An 18881-nucleotide genomic window follows, 5' to 3' on the forward strand; every position below is an offset into this window, starting at 1 on the left:
CAGTCTCCCAGTGTAGAGAAGACTGCATCGGGAGCAACGGATACAATAAATGATATTAGTGGATGTGCAGGTAAAACTTTGATGGATGTGGAAGGCTCCTTTAGGGCCTTGGATAGAGGTGAGGGAGGAGGTGTGGGCGCAGGTTTTGCAATTCCTGCAGTGGCAGGGGAAGGTGCCAGGATGGGAAGGTGGGTTTTAAGAGGGCGTGGACCTGACCAGGTAGTCATGGAGGGAACAGTCTTTGCGAAAGATGGAAAGGGGTGGGGAGGGAAGGGTCCGTTTGGAGGTGGCGGAAATGTCAGTGGATGACTTGGTTTATACGAAGGTTAGTAGGGTGGAAGGTGAGCACCAGGGGCGTTCTGTCCTTGTTACGGTTGGAGGGGTGGGGTCTGAGGGCGGAGGTGCGGGATGTGGACGAGATGCGTTGGAGGGCATCTTTAACCACGTGGGAAGGGAAATTGCGGTCTCTAAAGAAGGAGGCCATCTGATGTGTTCTGTGGTGGAACTGGTCCTCCTGGGAGCAGATACGGCGGAGGCGGAGGAATTGGGATGGCATAGGACATACTCAAATTGGATATCCATGAGGTACTGCAGAACAACTGCAGCATTTTATTTGAGTACAATCTTTAACCTCATGGCCTGGCTTGCTTCGAGTGATTGCAGTGAGGTCAGCAAAATGGACTGTTAATCTGATACAATTAGAGAGCTCTGGCTAACACACAAGGATGATACTGATACTCTCGTGCCTGACTCAGCAAGAGATAGTGCTACAGACAAAGGCTTTGTATTTGTAAATAAAGGGTGACTGTTGATAAGATACCAGACCCTGAAGAGTTATTTCAGTGCCTCTACTCTACCCTTACCATTGTCCCCCCTGGTAGGAACGTGCGCTGGAAATGGAGCACCTTTATTTGGTGAGGTGTCACAAATATGAAATATAACCAATTGAATCACTAGGATGGAAAATTTCCCTGACTGTGACCACTGTCTAAAATAAAAGAAACTTACAACAGGTTTCGTTAATAAACAAGGAAACAAAAAGAAGTAGATCCTCTAACGTGGCAAAAATCCATTAACTACAAATATGCAAATTAAACCATATCTCCATTAAGTCCAAACATGTACACATACATTCACAAACAGGACAGACTGTTTTTCAACAGTATCATAGGTAGAATATAGGGGTAAAAATAAACAAAGACAGTGGATCGAGTCCAAATCACAGGGGAAATTAAGTGACTTTCTCTCAGTTACTTCGGTTTTGGCAACAATATCATGTTTTCAAACATGCAGTCCTTCGTTTAGGAGCCAGTTACTTAGACCTTGATTTTGATGGTGTTAGACTTTTTTTCCCTTGAAGAGTCTTGGATATTATTTACCTGCGACTCAGAGGGAGAGAAAGGGATCTGATCTGCTTGTAGGGTTTTGGGCGTCTGAGTCCTACTGGTGTCTTCTTCTCTCTGTTGTGTGTAACACTACTACTTAACACCATCCCGAAAGCTGTTGCTGAGCAGTTTTTTTTTCAACCCAAAGGCACCTAGTGTGAGGTAGTCTCAAAAAAAGTCAAGCCCAGCTTCCAAGAATCACATGCTCTTGTGCAACCAATGAGTGAATACTGTAACATTTTACTTTTACTTCATTATAAAAGTAAACAATATGCCAAACTTCTATTTTCCGATTTCTACTCATTGTATTTATATAATTTAGACTAATGAGAGGCCATCTCACAGAAATCTATAAAATTTCTAACAGGGCTAGACAGAATAAACACAGGAAGGACATTGCCAATGACCAGGTAGTTGAAAACAAGATCACAGTCTAAGGATATTTAGGACTGCAATAAAGGAGAAATTTCTTCACCCAGAAAGTTGTGAGCTTGCAGAATTTTCCACCACAAATTAGTTGAGGCCAAAACGTAAAATGTTTCCAAGAAGGAGTTAGATTTGATTCTTGGGAATAAAGGGATCAAAGGGTATGCAGACAACGTGGGAACATGGTATCGAGTTGTGGGATCAGCCATGATGATTTTGAATGGTGGAACATGCTTGAAGGGCTGACTGACTTTCTCCTGTTCCTATTTTTTATATTACTATATTTCAAATGAAATGGCGAGTCAAGGGATCAAATCTGGTTCAATGAAGAATGCAAGAATGCACCAAAGAGGCAGCATAAGGCATACTGAAAAATAAGGTATTAACCTGGTGAAGCTGCAACACAGACTCACAAGCATATTGAGGTCAGAGAGTGCCACTTATCTTTTGAATAGCCTTTGTACAAATCTGCCCCATAGTATTCAGCTCCAAAGGTGAGGTGAGAGTGACTGTTCACAGAGAGATGTCATGACACACTTCTGGAGCAGGTGGGATTTGAACTCAGGTCTTTGTCTCAAAGGTAGGGACACTACCATTATAGCATAAATGTCCTGGTGAAGTGTACTAGGTCCAACACTTTCAGCTGTTTAATCTTGCCTCCATATTAAGGTCCGAAGTGGGGATATTCGCTGATGATTGTACAAATGTTCAGTACCATTCACAACTCTTCAGATATTGAAACAAGCATAAACAAAAATTGCTGGAGAAACTCAGCAGACCTGGCAGCATCTGTGGGGAGAAAAGAGTAAATGCTTCAAGCCCAGTGGTCTCCCTTACTCCAGGCAAACAAATCCTTTAAGATATAAATCCTGAAACTGAATACAGTACCCCAAATAATTCTCAGCAAAGCTCTGCACTGAGGAAATTTAAAAAGTAAATGACAGCAAAAGCTTGTTCAAATAACAAATGCTTATTTCTTCTTGATGAATCTTTGCTTTAATTTTCTGAATTTAGTTAAAATTAAATATAAAGTTTCTATGATACAGGGGAGAGAGGTACATTGGCACATGGCTGGAAGATTGCAAGCATGGGAATGGCATCGTAATTACCCAGTCCGGGCTGTGCTACGAGGGAAACTTCCAATACAATAAGTTAGTGGTGAGTAGAAAGTAATTAGTTGGTCCAGTGTGGCTCAGAACACTAGCCTTCTTCTTTCTGCCCTTGTTAAGCAAGGCCTTTGTCCCTCTTAGGGCAGAGGTTAAATATCTAGCAGTGTTGTTTGAAGAAAAGTAGAAGAGCTTTCCTGGTGTCTCTTCAATTTATTCCTCAACCAACATTACGAAAATAGTTTATCTGCCTTATGTCAAATTTCTGTTTGTAAATTGGCTACAGTATTTCCCATAATAGAAGTCTAGAAGTTTGTGAGAAGATTTGTAGCTCGGGTGCTTGTTGCTGTGGTTCTGTTCGCCAAGCTGGAAGTTTTTGTTGCAAACGTTTCGTCCCCTGTCTAGGTGACATCCTCAGTGCTTGGGAGCCTCCTGTGAAGCGCTTCTGTGGTGTTTCCTCCAGTATTTATAGTGGCCTGTCCCTGCCGCTTCCGGTTGTCAGTTTGAGCTGTCCGCTGTGGTGGCCGGTATATTGGGTCCAGGTCGATGTGTTTGTTGATGGAGTTTGTGGATGAGTGCCATGCTTCTAGAAGCTGCATTTTAGAAGTACACCATTGGCTATAAAGCATGCTTACTCTGGGATTGTTATATAAATACCAGCTCTTTCATTTGTGACTTTGGCTGCCTTCACAAACTGGTGGAGCTTCCCACATCGGAAGGAAACCCATGGCACAGCTGGGCTGCCGCTGATAGTCATTGATATATGAGCAGCTGAGATTCTCCTCCCTCTATCCACTTCAGGAATGGCATCCTCTGTTTGTCAGACCTCAATAATACCTCCATGTTGTGTTTTGTTTTCATGATTCCTTTTGTAGAATGCATAGCTTTTGGGCTTTTTCCTGAAGTGACTGCAATTCTCCTCAGCACTCTCTCCTTGAGGAATCCTTCCACGTAACCAGCATTCCAACCATGGAATTTCTAGCTGGACTATCATCTTTGTCATCCCCACCCATGTGCTGACCCTGGGATATCTGAGGATGTTTGCACTGGGGCTGGTCAGTAACTGGATGCTCTTTTACCCTTTCTCATGGCAAACAGTGGCCCAACAAATTTATTGCCTCATTATTGGAAAATGGCATCCAATGTTTACTCAGAGCTATTACAGAACTTTAAAGAGTAACTTTTAATTTTAATAGTCACTTTTAGGGATTTTAACAACAAATTTCCCATTTAGCTGATGAGCTGTGGATATAATTAGTTAATTTCCTATGTCTAGTGGAATATGAGGCAGCTTTGTTTTCCTTTTCTGTCTGTTCAAAGTAAGATATTTATCTCCAATCTGGGCATCATTCTGTCTGTTATCCAACAGATTGTGCCTCTCCACCAATGGTTATTTTCTGTACAGATTTATAAAATGTGGATTACAGATTTGTGCAGTCTCTGGATTGTTTCTCTAACAAACAGATTATTAGCTTGACTCTGAGAGACTATTTTAGTCGAACTCCTTCCTTTCTATTAACTTGGCGGACCAACCAGCAGTTATATTTCCATCAGTATTGTTCCACCCCTCCCCCTTCATAGAAAGTCCACAGCATTTAACAGATGGCAGGTGGCCCTTAGCTGTAGCTGTGAGACACAGGCTCATAATATATTGTTATCATTTGAAACTTTGGGTTCTGAAATGGAGTAAAAAATAATTTTAGTCTTCACTTGTGTAGGTTTTCAAAGTTCGTAATGTCAGTTTGAATAGTGAGCTAAAGGTTGCTTTCTCAATATAATGCGATTTTAGTGAAATGACAAGCAAGCAACTAGGAGACTATTGCTAAATATCTGTTAACTTGAGTTTTACAACAACAGAAAGGATTAGGGATGGGTTTGTTCAAAAATAAAAAGATTTATAATGGCAAAGGTGCTGCTAGTTTAGCAGTGTCAGGGCAGAAAAAGAGACATCCTGAATTGTTTACAAGAAAATTCCAAATGCCAAAATCTGTGGAGGTATGAGAGGAAAACATTCAAAAAGGTTCAAGGTATGAGTTTAAGGAACCCATACATGGTAGTAAAAGTGAACTGACACAACAGCTTGTTTAAAGGTCTTTAGGAGGGACATTAAATGAAAAAAAATGCTTCAAACGAATGCACACTAGAACTTAAGGAAAATGAAGCTGACTACACTATGTTAGCTGAACATGGAGATGGGGTAACCCTTCACTGAGGTTTCAGTATCTAAATGTTATTATGAAAAGAGTTGCATTGTTCTTTCAGATATTTGTAATGAGTTCATTCCAATTGTTCTGGTATAGTATAATTCTACATTTTTCTTTCGTGAAATGAACTTACTCATTATTTTGTTAAGTATATTAGCAGACTCTTGTAAAGAATCACTGACAGACCTCCATGGTAAACAAAAAGAAAATATAAAACTTATAGTATATTATGACAGGTGTCAATCTGGGATATGGCTTGTCCAGTATTACCATCAGCTGGGATCAAAACACCTGGAACTTCACAACGTAACAAGAAACCAAACTCAGACAGAATTAATGGCCCCTTTATTTAATCTACCCTATTCTTAAATAGGCAATCTGAAGTATCAGATTATACTTAGTCTGAGCAAGAAGCTGAGGCAGAATACTGACCTCATTTATCCTGAGTATTAATTCTCTTTATTCAATGTCTTCAAATCAAATGCTCTTTATAAACAACTCAGTATTTAATCTATCTTTTATATAATCATCAGGGTCCTGGAACAATTCTGTCAGAGGATGATTCTGCCTATGAAGGGGAATTCACAGAAGAGCTGCTTCTAACTGGAAAGGTAGGAGTTTTAGCCTCCATAAACATTTTGAAGAGGAAGCAATGGCACAGTGGTATGATTACTGGACTAGTAATCCAGAAGCACAGACTAATGCCCTAGGGCCATGATTTCAAATCTCAATGTGGCAGATGGTGAAATTTGAATTTAATTAATAAATCTGGAGTTAAAAGCTGTCAATTGTCATTTAAAAAAAAGAACAATCACAACTGGTTTGCCAATACTTCATGTAGGAAGGATGTTGTGAAACTTGAAAGGATTCAGAAAAGATTTACAAGGATATTGCCAGGGTTGGAGGGTTTGAGCTATAAGTAGAGGCTGAATAAGCTAGGGCTGTTTTCCCTGGAGCATCAGAGGCTGAGGTTTATAAAATCATAAGAGGCATGGATAGGGTAAATAGACAAGGTCTTTTTACTGGGATAGGGGTGTCTAGAACTCGAGGGCATAGATTTAGTTTGAGAGGGGAAAGATTTAAAAGGGATCTAAGGAGCAACGTTTTCATGCGGAGAGTGGTGCATATATGGAATGAACTGCCAGAGGAAATGGTGGAGGCTGGTACAATTAAAACATTTAAAAGGCATCTGGATGGGTATTTGAATAGGAAGGGTTTAGAGGGATATGGGCCAAGTGCTGGCAAATGGAATGAGATTAGTTTAGGATATCTGGTCAGCATGGATGGGTTGGACTGAAGGTCTGTTTGTGTGCTGTACAGTATATCTTTGTGTCTCTATCACTCTATCCTTCGGGGTAAGAAAAATCTGCCATCTTCACCTGGTCTGGATTACATGTAATTCACTAATAGCAAGATGGTGAATATTAAATAGCATTTAATTATGAAATGGTCTGCTAAAGTAATGAAATAGGATGGGCCAGCCTGGATTGACCAAGGCACTGGAAATGGCAATGTACACATGGTTGACCCTACAAAATCCACCTTGGTAGCATCTGAATAAAAATTGGGAGACTAAATTAGAACAGACTGGAATATACATACAGACAATGTTCCAAACATCACGGTCACAATCCCTGGAGATCCACCAAAGTTGGTTGCACATGGAATGCAGTCTGGATATCATTGCCCTCTGAGTTCTCAATGTTGACTCATCAAATCAAGTTGAACATAGGTAAGGAATTTTCCTGTCCTCCATGTTGAATATCACTTGGAGGAAACACCGAGGGTAGCAAGGATGCACAATGTACACTGCGCAGGGAACTTCATTGTGTAGCACCACAACTAACAGAGCTGGCGTGGTCCGAAAGGGTTTAGCTGCTAGACCGGGCTTACTGCTGCTGGTGGGAAACCAACAAGAGGGAAAATCATTCTTGATCTTGTCCTTACATGTCTACTTGTAGCAGACACATTTGTCTGTGATATTACCAGGAGCTGAGGCAAAGTCCTGCTTTGAGAATGCTCTCTATCATGTTGTAAGGCACTATTGCTGTGCTGAATAGGTTAGGATTCAAATAGAGCAAGCAACTCCTGATGGGCCATCCATGAGGTACTGTGGGCCATTGGCAGCAGCAGAATTGTATTCAACCACAATCTGTAACCTCATAACTTGGCATAACCTCTTCTCTACTATTGTCATCAAGCCAAGAGTTCAACCTTGGATTAATGAAGAATATAGGTAATGTGTCAGGAAAAGTATCAGTCATACCTAAAAATAAGATGTCAACCTGGTGAAGATACAGCACAGGACTACTCACCTGCCAAACTGTGTAAGACACATGCAATAGACAAAGCTAAATGATCCCACAATTGACAGATGAGATCTAAGCTGTGCACTCCTGCCACATCCAGTTGTGAATGGTGGTGGGCAATTAAACAATTCACTGAAGGCCGAGGCTCCACAACTATCTCCATCCTCAAGGATGGGACAGGCCAAGCACATCAGTGCAAAAAATAAGACTGAAGCATTTGGAAGAACCTCCAGCGAACAGTATCAAAGAGATGATCCATCAAGGCTTCCTCTGTGATCCCCAGCATCAAAGACACCAACTTTTAGTTGTGACATCAAGAAACATCTGAAAGTGCACAATGCTATAAAGGCTGTAAGTCCTGACAACATCTTAGCAACTGTACTGACGCCTTGTACTCCAGAACTTGTCCATAGCCAAGTTGCTAGTAAATCCAGCTGAGATAGCAATATGAGAATGGCAACTGGCCTTGAATTTTCTGGAGAGGAAATTTGAAATACTGTGCAGTTGGACCATCCATTGGGGCTTGTTGTAAATAGATATAGTAACTTGGTAGTTATGATGCTAGATTTAGAGTCCAGTCACTGTAATTTTAAAATTAAATGATAAATCAAATTCAATAGATTTGGTTATTTCTCAGCTGGCATCAAAAAATGGCAATGTGTCTGTTGAATTTTCATAAAAACATAATTGACGTAGCAATGTTGGTCAGAGAAAGACGCTTGCCAGTCCTATTTGGTTTGGCCTATGTGATTCTGCTATGTGGCTTATTCACAATGGCCTCATGGAAAGAACACTCAATGTTACTTTGTGGCCTACATTGTAAACAGTTAGAGTGTATGAGCAATGGCTGAGGAAAACATGACACTTTGTTGAGATGGACCTCTCAGTCATCCGAATGTAAGATGAACAGCAGAAGTATGCCATTTGGCCACTCAAGTCTGCTCCATCATTCAACAGGATCACGGCTGAACTAGTTGAGGTTTCTGCTCTTGTTTCCTGTATGCTCCGCATGACCTTAGTCTTCTCTGTTTATCAAAAATGTAACTCACCCTTGAATGAATTTAGATACAGTTTCCACTTCTGGGAAATTCCTCACACTAACAACATTGGGGGAAAAAAGTCTCCTCCTCTGTCTTGAAAGGAAAACCTTTTTATTCTTAAGCGGTATCCCTTAGTTTTAGTTTCTCCTATGAAAGACAACATCCTCCAGGTAGAACAAAGTGAGGACTGCAGATACTGGAGATCGGAGTCTGGAGGGTGGTGCTGGAAAAGCACAGCAGGACAGGCAGCATCCGATGAGCAGGAGATTCGACGTTTTGGGCATGAGCCCTTCATCAGGAATCCTCCAGGTATCTACTCTGTTCAGTCCCTTTAAGATTTTCTGTTTTATTAAGGCCCATCTCATTCTTCTCAACTCCAGTGGACATGAGCCTAACCTGTTCCACCTTTCTTAAAAAGATAAGCTGTTCATCCTAGGTGAACTGATTCAGAAGCAATCACAGTCTATTATTGGTTCAAGACCAAGAACATAGAATAACCACTTGAGCAAGTTAATGGTGGTCAGGACCTACAAACTGAATGGATTAGATGATGGGAAAGTAAAAGAGTCATTTCATTGAAGATCATAGCTTCTCTTTTTTTCTTTGCAGCTGCTGGAGAGACTGCTGCTTGTTTATAGCATTTTGTTCACCATGTTTTACTTCCAGATTGCTCCTGAATGCCAGCTTTGAATAGTTTTTGTATAATTGAATTGATAACACACATTGAAGGTTGAGAGATGAGAAATGGAAAGAGATGTTTTGAATAGGACAGGGAGTAATAGTTTGACTTGGTTTGTGATTAAAATAGCTTGGGTTGTCGTGAACGTATTGTCACTCTTCCAAGATTTCTGATGTGCCATTGGCCTTTCTCCAATATAGGCATTAAGTTCACCAAAAGCTGTCATGACAATTTCATATTACATATGCAGTGTAAACCTTTTAAGAGATACTATAACCATATGGAAACAGCTTTTACAACATTTCTCTGGGTGATCTGCTGGCCTTTTATCCAAGATGTGGTGGGAGATTAGAGAAGTATTGAGGCTTTAAGAAATGATAGTGATAATTTTACTGTACTAATGATGGTGGCTGTGACCAACTGCATAGTCATGAAAACTTACCTGATTCACAAATCTCCTTTGTAGAAAGAAATATCATCTTTACCCAGTCTGGCATACATGTTACTCCAGACTGTTTGCATTATATGCCCAACACACGACTTGGTTCTATCAAAGTGCTAAAATAAAAGCAGTCCTGTACTTAAATAGACTAATTTGCAATTGTTATGTTTCAGGGAAAGCTCACCTTTAGTAATGGATATATCATAGAGGGACTGTTCAGCAACAAATGGGGAAGTGGTTTGAAGGCCAATGGAACATTCTGCAAACCCACAGAAGAACTAAACCCTTTGGTCACCAGCAAAATGTGAGTGTAAATTATCCAAACTTCGAAAGCAGCATACTTTGTGAAACAGAATCAACTTAATGATTCTGTTTACATTGTAACAATTCCATATCTACCATGTCATTAGGTTTATAGTGACAATAGAAAAGGAGAAGAAAACGTCAAAAGTAAAGACACTCTGTTTGGGCCAGGCAAATTGCTATCAAAAATTGGCAGTTTAAAGACAAAATTAATTAACGTAAGAGGTCCTCAAAGAAAAAAGGAATATTTTGGATACAGTTTAGATGGATTCTCATAAGGAAGGAAGGATGTTAAATTCAAAAGCATCCTCAATTACTAAATATGTAAATTAAAAATGAAATAGAGCAAGTTTTTGATCAATGCCAGTCTTAGAAAGCACAGATGAAAACTGAAAATATTAATTACCTATCGATTTAAAAGATAGGATTTGGTCATGCAAACTTCTGTAAATACAAAGACTAAACAGCTAGTCAAAGGAAGAAAGGGACTGATTAGGGAACCAAAATGGAAACATTCTTGAAGGTTAGATAATGAGCACTCCATATTTGGCTTCACAGAAGTAAAGGATGTGGCCAATGTCATAAAGTTAGCTGTGATCACAGTAAAAAACGTAATGTGGTTTGGATGGCATGTATCCTTGGGTACTGAAGAATGTGAGCATAGAAACCTTCAAGGTCCTGGTCACAATCTTCCAATATTTCTTACATATCAAGTGGTGTCAAAGGATTGTATCCAACAAGATGCCAGCAAAAAACAGAATAGGAAGTGGATAAACCTGGCAAATACAGGCCAATGAGGAACCTTGTAAAGAAAATAATCTGGGTCAAAATTAATTAAGAATGTCTCCTGACACCCTGGAAATGCTGTCACTATGCATTTGCAAAATGCATGTGGCCAGTTGACAAGCCAGTACCGCCAGTAATGACATTCTATCTCATTTGATCATACTTATTCTGCTTACTTGGATACTGGCAAGGCATTTCACGAATGTACATGAACAGAACTTATGGCATGTGCAATCTGAACATTTTGGGTGTGTCGGGAGTCAAAACCAAGCTAATTAGCATTTAGGAAAACAAATAGATTAACTAAATAATTATGTTATGAGAAAACATCAACTTGCATTTATATAGAACCTCATTTTCCAAAGTACTTTATAGCCCCAAAGATTTCTTTTGAAGTGATTTTTATCCTTGTTGGAAAATGCAGTCGTTAATTATATTACTATTGATTGTTGACTCGCCACTATTTTGATATTTCTTGATTGTCCATGTGAGACGCAGGGCCTCAGTTTAAGGTCTCATCCAAAACATGGCAATTCATCATTTCCTCTGTACTGGCATAGTTGTTTTATCCTGTTTCTTTGATAATTCCCTGGATTCCTGCTGGAGTGCTGGTTGGAAACAGGTCCAAATAACAATGGAATTTCAAGGCTGATATACAAAACAAGCAAACTTAGTATAAGAACAGAAAAATGCTGGAAATACTTGAGGTCAGAAACTATGGAGAGAGAAGCAGTTAATGTTGCAGCCAAGGACCATTCATCAGATCTAAAACTTTACCTATTTTTCACTCTCCCTGAAGACATTGTCTGACCTGAGTATTTCCTCCATGTTCTGTTTCTATTTCATATTTCCAATATACATAATATTTTGGATTTCTATTAATAGCAGAGAAGGTAAGAGGCGATTTCATGCGACATGTTGTTCCATTCTAGGCAATTGGGCAGCCACATAACCCCAGCTAAAGATCGATGGCTGGGAATCTACGACCAATTTAGTGATTTCCTTAGTTCTGGCTCTGATGAAACTTCAATGGAATCCTTCCTTGGGTTTTACTCAAAGAACAGAGAACGACAGAAAAATCGGAACAGCAGGGCAGTAACTACAGAAGCGGAAAATGCCATGGAACATTCCACTGAAGATCCTCTTGATTTTTTGTCTTGCAGTGGGTAAGATTGTTTCCCTTTTGTTGTTTAAGTTAATAGTTTTGAAGGGGTTGGCTCCATTGGCTCCACCAGTCAACTGATGTTATACATGGTCTGTCAGTGGAGATGAGGAGTTCTACTCTAGTTTTTTGGAAGGAGTAAATGTACCTGTACCAGCTCCCTATTGTCCCAGCAATTATACCAGACCAAATATTCCTACAGCTGTAATAAATTTGAAAAGTGCAACAATTTTCTTTGTTTGTACAATTACATTTCCATTGAGTGGGAGCCTTTCAGTTCATGGCTTTAAAATTCAAAATTGGAAAGATAATGGATCCTGGCATTTGCCATTTTCCGAAACTATAGATTCTTGAGAATCACAGCGGATCAGTGTGGATCCTGGGAGATGAAGTTTACTTACAATGCCACATGCTACTGAAAATAGCAAACCTGGAATGCTAGAAACCAAACAGGACAGATATATGAATGTTGATATGAATTGAGAATAACGCATTATTTATAAATAATTTGTAAAAAAAAAAGGGAGACCTTGATTCTATGAATCAAATTGGATTCTGATTTATGTGAAAAGGCTAAGACCTGAGAATAGTACCCCAGTTATCTCACCCACTTGTTTAGACACTTAGTTTGATGACTTATTCCCCATTCTTCTAGGTCAAATAGTACCACCCCTGAGACTCTCCCGCCAAACCAATGTAACTACGCTGAGGGGAAACAGTTGAAGGAGTACCTGAGTGAGGTAAGCCATACAGGTTTATGCAAGGAAAGAATAAACTATCATTTATATAGCACCTTCATCATGAAGTTCCTTTTCTTTTGAAGTGTAGTCACTGTTGTCATGCAAGTGTTGGGCCACAGCTCAGTTGGTAGAACTCTAGACTCTGTCAGAAGGCTGTGGGTCCAAGACTTGAGCACAACAATCTAAGCTGACCCTCCCAGTACAACACTATGGGAATGCTGCACTGTCAGAGGTGCTCTGTCTCCTCAGGTGAATATAAAATTCCCATGGTACTATTTTGGAGGGGAGTTAGACAGGAAATCCTGGTGAATATCTATCTCTCAATCAACATCATAAAAATAGATTTTGTGGTCATTAGCTGTTTTTGAGAGCATACTGTGTCCAAATTAGCTGCAACATTTTCTACATTATGTCAGTACTACATTTCAATAACTACATTGTTGGCTTTAAAATACTTTGGGACATCCAGGAGTAGTTGTGAAAGTTGCTATATAAATATAAGTTTTTATTTAATGTAGATAATTTTCAAGATCCTACAAAAAAAAGTGTGATGCTATTCAAATAATCTATTTAATTATGCTCAAAAAGTGTGGTGTTGGAAAAGCACAGCAAGGTTAAGCAGCACCCGAGGAGCAGGAGAATCAATGCTTTGGGCAGAAGCCCTGCATCAGGAATGATTCCTGATGAAAGGCTTATGCCCGAAACATTGATTCTCCTGCTTTTCATAGAATCACATTAAACATCAAAATATTACAACACAGAAATTCATACTATTGCAAGTCCATGCCAGTCCTCTGAAAGAACTTTCCAGCTAGTGTTTCAATGAGTCATAATTTTAAAAATATTTATTAAATCTTTCCATAATCTTCTCTGTTCTTGAAGAGAACAACCTTAGCTTCTCTAGTGTCTCTGAAGTCCACCTGATGGGACAGTGGTAATGTCATCCAGAGATGTAATCTAATGTTGTGGAGACAGTGGCTGGTGGAATTTGAATTCTGCTGGTAAAGATCTAGCAGTGAAAATTGTTCTCAGTAAAATGACCATGAAATAGTCATTTATTGTCCTTAAGAACACAATTGGTTCACTCATGCAATTTAGGGAAGATATGATTCCAGACCCACAGCAACGCTGTTGACTCAGAGTATTCAAGAAGATGTGTAGCTCGGTCGTGGATGAGTTTACTCACTCTTAACTCCTCTCTGAATTGTCCTGTTATGATTGCGTTCTTATGGATGAACAAGAAATGCTGGCCTTGCCAACAAAGTTCATATTCCATGAAAGAGTGAGAGCAAATTGCCAAATCCATGGTGACTATAATTGAAAATGATATTCTATTTCAGGCCTAACTAGTGACTTATAAAGGTTTGATGATACCACTTTTCTTTCCTAGTTTGGGTTTCCATTTATACAGCCAAGGATCACAAATGCACTTTATTTTAGCCAATTTCTTGTTCATGCTGCCCCCTTAAAAGATTAACGGAAAATAAAATGACAAAAGCAGAAAATGAATTTGTAAAGGATTTTCTATTTGCATTCTATTCTAGGCCTTTGCATCTTCTCGTCATCCTCTTGGAAAACTACTCCAGACATTAATTCTAGTATTTCAGGAGACATATTCTGGAATCTGTATGCATAAACGGTTACTCTCGATGGCACAGCAGGAAGTTGTATCACATGCTAAGAAACTCTTTGAGCTAGCAAGGTCAGTATTAAACTTGGCATGCTTTACTAACTACTTCAGTCCAGATAGTCATTCTTTTCCATTAACTGTTTGGTCATGGGCATGTTTATCCCTTGATAAATTTTTCAATTGGCTAGATCAGTGTTAAACTTTCAAAATATTTCTTTGACTGGTTGTGCAAGCTATTATTTTAAAAGAAGTTTTAAGTGTAGATTGCTCACTAATAAAAGTAGCTAGCTATTGATTTAAGATTCAATCAATCTGTATTGCTTAATATGATTTCAACAGTAAGCTCTCAATATAGGCATAAGAAGGATAGGGAATTGGACTTGTGTGCTACATGTGCTTTGCTATAAGGGAAAAAAGATGATATTAGGGTGAAATCAGTAATGTTATTATGACATCTGTGGCAAGATCTGGATAGATGAGCATTTCCTACCCAAACATTGACAAATATAGTAGATTGGAGAGCGTAGTGCTGGAAAAGCACATCAGGTCAGGCAGCATCCGAGGAGCAGGAGAATCGACATTTCGGACATAAGCCCTTCATCAGGAATGGTATTGTGGAGTGGCCTGACAACGGATCTTCGAAGTTTAACAGCTAAGCAAGAGTATACGTTTGAATTGGTTGGTGGAATGGAGGGAGAAAGCTTAAATGAATCAACAGTATGGCTGCTTTGATAACCCAGAGTTAAATGGAATAATTAGGAAAGTCCTTTGTTTAATTCCTGGTCTATTGGTGATTTTTAAGCCAATAATGGTGAAGGTCTTCCTTGAGGTCCTGAGATTAGAATTTGATTTGGGCAGGGGTTTGGTGGTGCGAATGGTACCCTAAGGATATGAACAGTCAACAGGGTAAATGACCTTAATTGTTATCCAGTGACTTATGTTGGGAAATATATATGAGTATGGAGACCTGTCTACTTTAGAAAAAGATCCTCCAAATTTATTTCCCTACATTTATCTTTCCTAATTGTGATGGTTCCAATGAAACCTTCAATGCCTAAATTGATATCCATTCTCCAAGTCACAACAGATGATTTAAGAAAGAAATAGTCAAAGGAATACAATACTGTCACTATTTGATGAGCTACCTGTCGGGCTTCGGTAAGGTAACACACAGTGAATCCATGTCTAAGGTCAGAGAATGTGAAATCAGCAGAATGGGTAGTCGACTAGGTTAAAACAGAAAATAGCTAATGGTTAAAGGTAGTTATCCCAACAGAAAAAAGTGAAGAAGTGGTCTTTCAGTCAGATGAGGTTTTTGAAACTTACCTCAATGATGTGAACTTAGAAATCAGGAGTATAATTTTAAAATTTGCTGATGAAATTAAATTGAAATGTATAGTTAACATGAGGAAAATGTGACATAAGTACAAGATGACATAAAAACTTCAGAATAATCATATAATTGGCAAACACTAATGTAGATAAATGGAGGTGGTTCACTTTCTTAGAACATTAGGTCCACTTACTGCTTGAATTCTAAGAGTCTTTTCAGGAGAAATGGTCCCATAAAAGTTCTGTAAAAGTGAATTATGTAAATCATAATTGACAGAAAAAAAGAATAAATACTGGCTTCTTTGCTTCACTTTAAAGGAACAGAAATAGAGTCATAGAGATGTACAGCACAGAAACAGACCCTTTGGTCCAACATGTCCATGCCGATCAGATACCCTAACCTATCCTAAAACCATTTACCAGCACTTGGCCCATATCCCTCCAAATCCTTCCTACTCATATACCCATCCAAATGCCTTTTAAATGCTATAATTGTAACAGCCTCCATCACTTCCTCTGGCAGCTCATTCCATACATACACCACTCTCTATGTGAAAAATGTTGCCCCTCAGGTCCCTTTTATATCTTTAGCCTAAAACCCTAAACCTATGCCCTCTAGATCTGGACTCCCCCACCCCAGGGAAATGACCTTGTCTATTTATCCTATCCATGCCCCTCATAATTTTATAAATCTTTATCAGGTCGGACCTCAGCCTCCAACACTCCAGGGAAAACAGCCCCAACTTATTCAGCCTCTCCTTATAGCTCAAATCCTCCAACCCTGGCAACATCCTTGTAAATCTTTTCTGAACCCTTTCAAGTTTCACAACATCCTTCCAACAGAAAAGAGATCAGAATTGCACGCAATATTCCAACAGTGGCCTAACCAATGTCCTGTACAGCTGCAACATGACCTCCCAACTCCTGTACTCAATGCTCTGACCAAAAAAGGAAGGCATACCAAGTGCCTTCTTCACTATCCTATCTACCTGCGACTCTACTTTCAAGGGACTATGAACCTGCACTCCAAGGTCTCTTGCTTTTCAAACGTGCAGCACCTCACATTTATCTAAATTAAATTCCATCAGCCACTCCTCAACCCATTGGCCCATCGGCTCAAGATCCTGTTGTACTTTGAGGTAACCTTCTTTGCTGTCCATTACACCCCAATTTTGGTGTCAGCTGAAAACTTACTAACTTTACCTCCTACGTTCACGTCCAAATCATTTGTATAAATGACGAAAAGCACTAGATCCAGCACTGATCCTTGTGGCACACCACTGGTCACAGACCTCCAGTCTGAAAACCAACCCACCCCCACCATCCTCTGTCTTCTACCTTCAAGCCAGTTCTGTATCCAAATGGCTAGTTCTCCCTGTATTCCATGGGATGTAACCTTGCACACCAGTCTCCCATGAGGAAACTTGTTGAATTCTTTAATGAAAAGAAAACTTAAATTTAGAATGAACCTTGTTTGGGCTACAGTTGGACAGTTTTGCTCAGCTCTAGTGTCCATATTTTTAAAATATTACAGACAAATTGTAGACAATGCAAAAAAGATTTACAAAGATACGACCTTAACAGAGGAATAAATCACTGAAAGGCCCAACATGATTGTGCTCTTCCGTTGATAATAGGGAAGGCTGAACGGTGACTTGATGGAGGAGCTTAAGACTGTGAAAGGATTTTATAAACTAGATATATGGCAAGTGTTTCACCTTGTGGTGGAAACTCCAAAACAGAGGTTATAAATGTAAAATAATCATTAATAAATCAAATTGAGAATTTTAGAGCATTTTTTACTCAAGTAGTGTCTGGTAAGAATATGGGACTTTAAACCACAACTGGTTGAGGTGAATAGCTTGCATATATTTTAAGGGAAATGTAGCTGAGCATGTGAAGGAGAAAGAAAGAACTAGATAAGCTGGTGAACTGGATAAAGAGGAATAGATATAAGAGTTAAACAAACAAAATCAGAAATTGCTGGAACCAGTTCGAAAGAAGAGTCACATTTACTCTGTTTCTCTCTCCACAGATGCTGCCAGACCTGCTGAGATTCTCCAGCAAATTTTGTTTTTGTTTGTTTCTGATCTCTAGATCTTGCAGTTCCTTATTTTAGTTTGTGTTTGGAAAATTCTGTTTCATACAAACATCACCATAGATCAGCTGGGTTGAATGGCCTATTTCTGTGTTGTCAACTTCATGTAATTCTATGATAGGCCGATAACTCTAAACTATTAGTTTTTCTGAAAGAAGTCTTAATTTGTCTTTCTGTTAATTACTTTCCAGCTACTTCTTGCCCAAGTCACTGGAGAATGACCATTCCTCTACTGAAGGTACAACCAGGTAAATCAGATTTTAATTGGTAAACTCATTATATAGGGAGATAAAGGCCAATATTTCATTTCATTTTGTATCAACATATTAGCACAGACTAGAATGTACATTCTCTTTATATTTGAACAGCTAGCAAAATTATTTGCGCTGCTCCCTGAAGAGAAAGCATCCGATGAGTAATGTTTAACATCCAGGATCTAACTGCCTCTTGAATGATTCCAGAGTTTCTGCTACCATTGTTTGTCAGATATTAATCACTTTGAAGATGTGCCTTTTAATGTTTAGAACTGTTACTATTGTGAGGTGATGTATTAAATATTAATATTGACATTTAGTGTGAAAGTGCTGAAAATGTGTTGCTGGAAAAGCGCAGCAGGTCAGGCAGCATCCAAAGAGCAGGAGAATCGACGTTTCGGACATAAGCCCTTCTTCATGCCCGAAACATCGATTCTCCTGCTCCTTGGATGCTGCCTGACTTGCTGCGCTTTTCCAGCAACACATTTTCAGCTCTGATCTCCAACATCTGCAGTCCTCACTTTCTCCTATTTAGTGTGAAAGGTTAATTTCCATCAGTAATAGTTCAATGGCTGATCAAATTGAGTATGTGAGGTATCTTTATTTACATTTGACTTTTCTGCCTGTAGAGATCATTTAAATGCTTACACAGTGACACTTCCCCTGATCTTGCCACGGTTCTATCCTGATCTCTTCATGCTGTATATGTTGTACCATGAGACAGAAGATTCACTGTACTGGAAGGGAATACTGCATCTGGAACTTCTTTCTGACACCAAGCTGCTGGAATTCCTCGAGGTACAAAAGTAAGTGTGGACTACTGGAACTGCAGCCTTTCACAGAAGGTAGTTTAGTCACCTTGCATAAGAAAGAAATTGCATTTATATTACACATTTTAGAAACTCTGAACACCTTTTTAAAGTGCTTTGCAACCAGGGATTTTGAATTAATGTAGGGAATGCAGTAGGCAATCTTGCACAGCAAT

The 18881-nt window shown here is 39.3% G+C and overlaps 1 protein-coding gene across 2 annotated transcripts in view; it reads left to right on the forward strand.

Annotated features, from left to right (window-relative positions):
• LOC122548937 (ALS2 C-terminal-like protein) overlaps window positions 1-18881 on the forward strand; it is a 102592-nt gene that overhangs the window by 65573 nt on the left and 18138 nt on the right. For both annotated transcript variants that reach the window (XM_043687923.1, XM_043687924.1), the window contains exons 16-23: window positions 2858-2969; window positions 5655-5732; window positions 9765-9895; window positions 11613-11846; window positions 12498-12582; window positions 14127-14284; window positions 17834-17890; window positions 18526-18702. In XM_043687923.1, the coding sequence (XP_043543858.1) occupies window positions 2858-2969; window positions 5655-5732; window positions 9765-9895; window positions 11613-11846; window positions 12498-12582; window positions 14127-14284; window positions 17834-17890; window positions 18526-18702 (1032 nt within the window). The remainder of the gene's footprint in view (window positions 1-2857; window positions 2970-5654; window positions 5733-9764; window positions 9896-11612; window positions 11847-12497; window positions 12583-14126; window positions 14285-17833; window positions 17891-18525; window positions 18703-18881) is intronic.

The sequence above is a fragment of the Chiloscyllium plagiosum genome, chromosome 4, assembly GCF_004010195.1.
Source record: "Chiloscyllium plagiosum isolate BGI_BamShark_2017 chromosome 4, ASM401019v2, whole genome shotgun sequence".
Classification (NCBI taxonomy): domain Eukaryota; kingdom Metazoa; phylum Chordata; class Chondrichthyes; order Orectolobiformes; family Hemiscylliidae; genus Chiloscyllium; species Chiloscyllium plagiosum.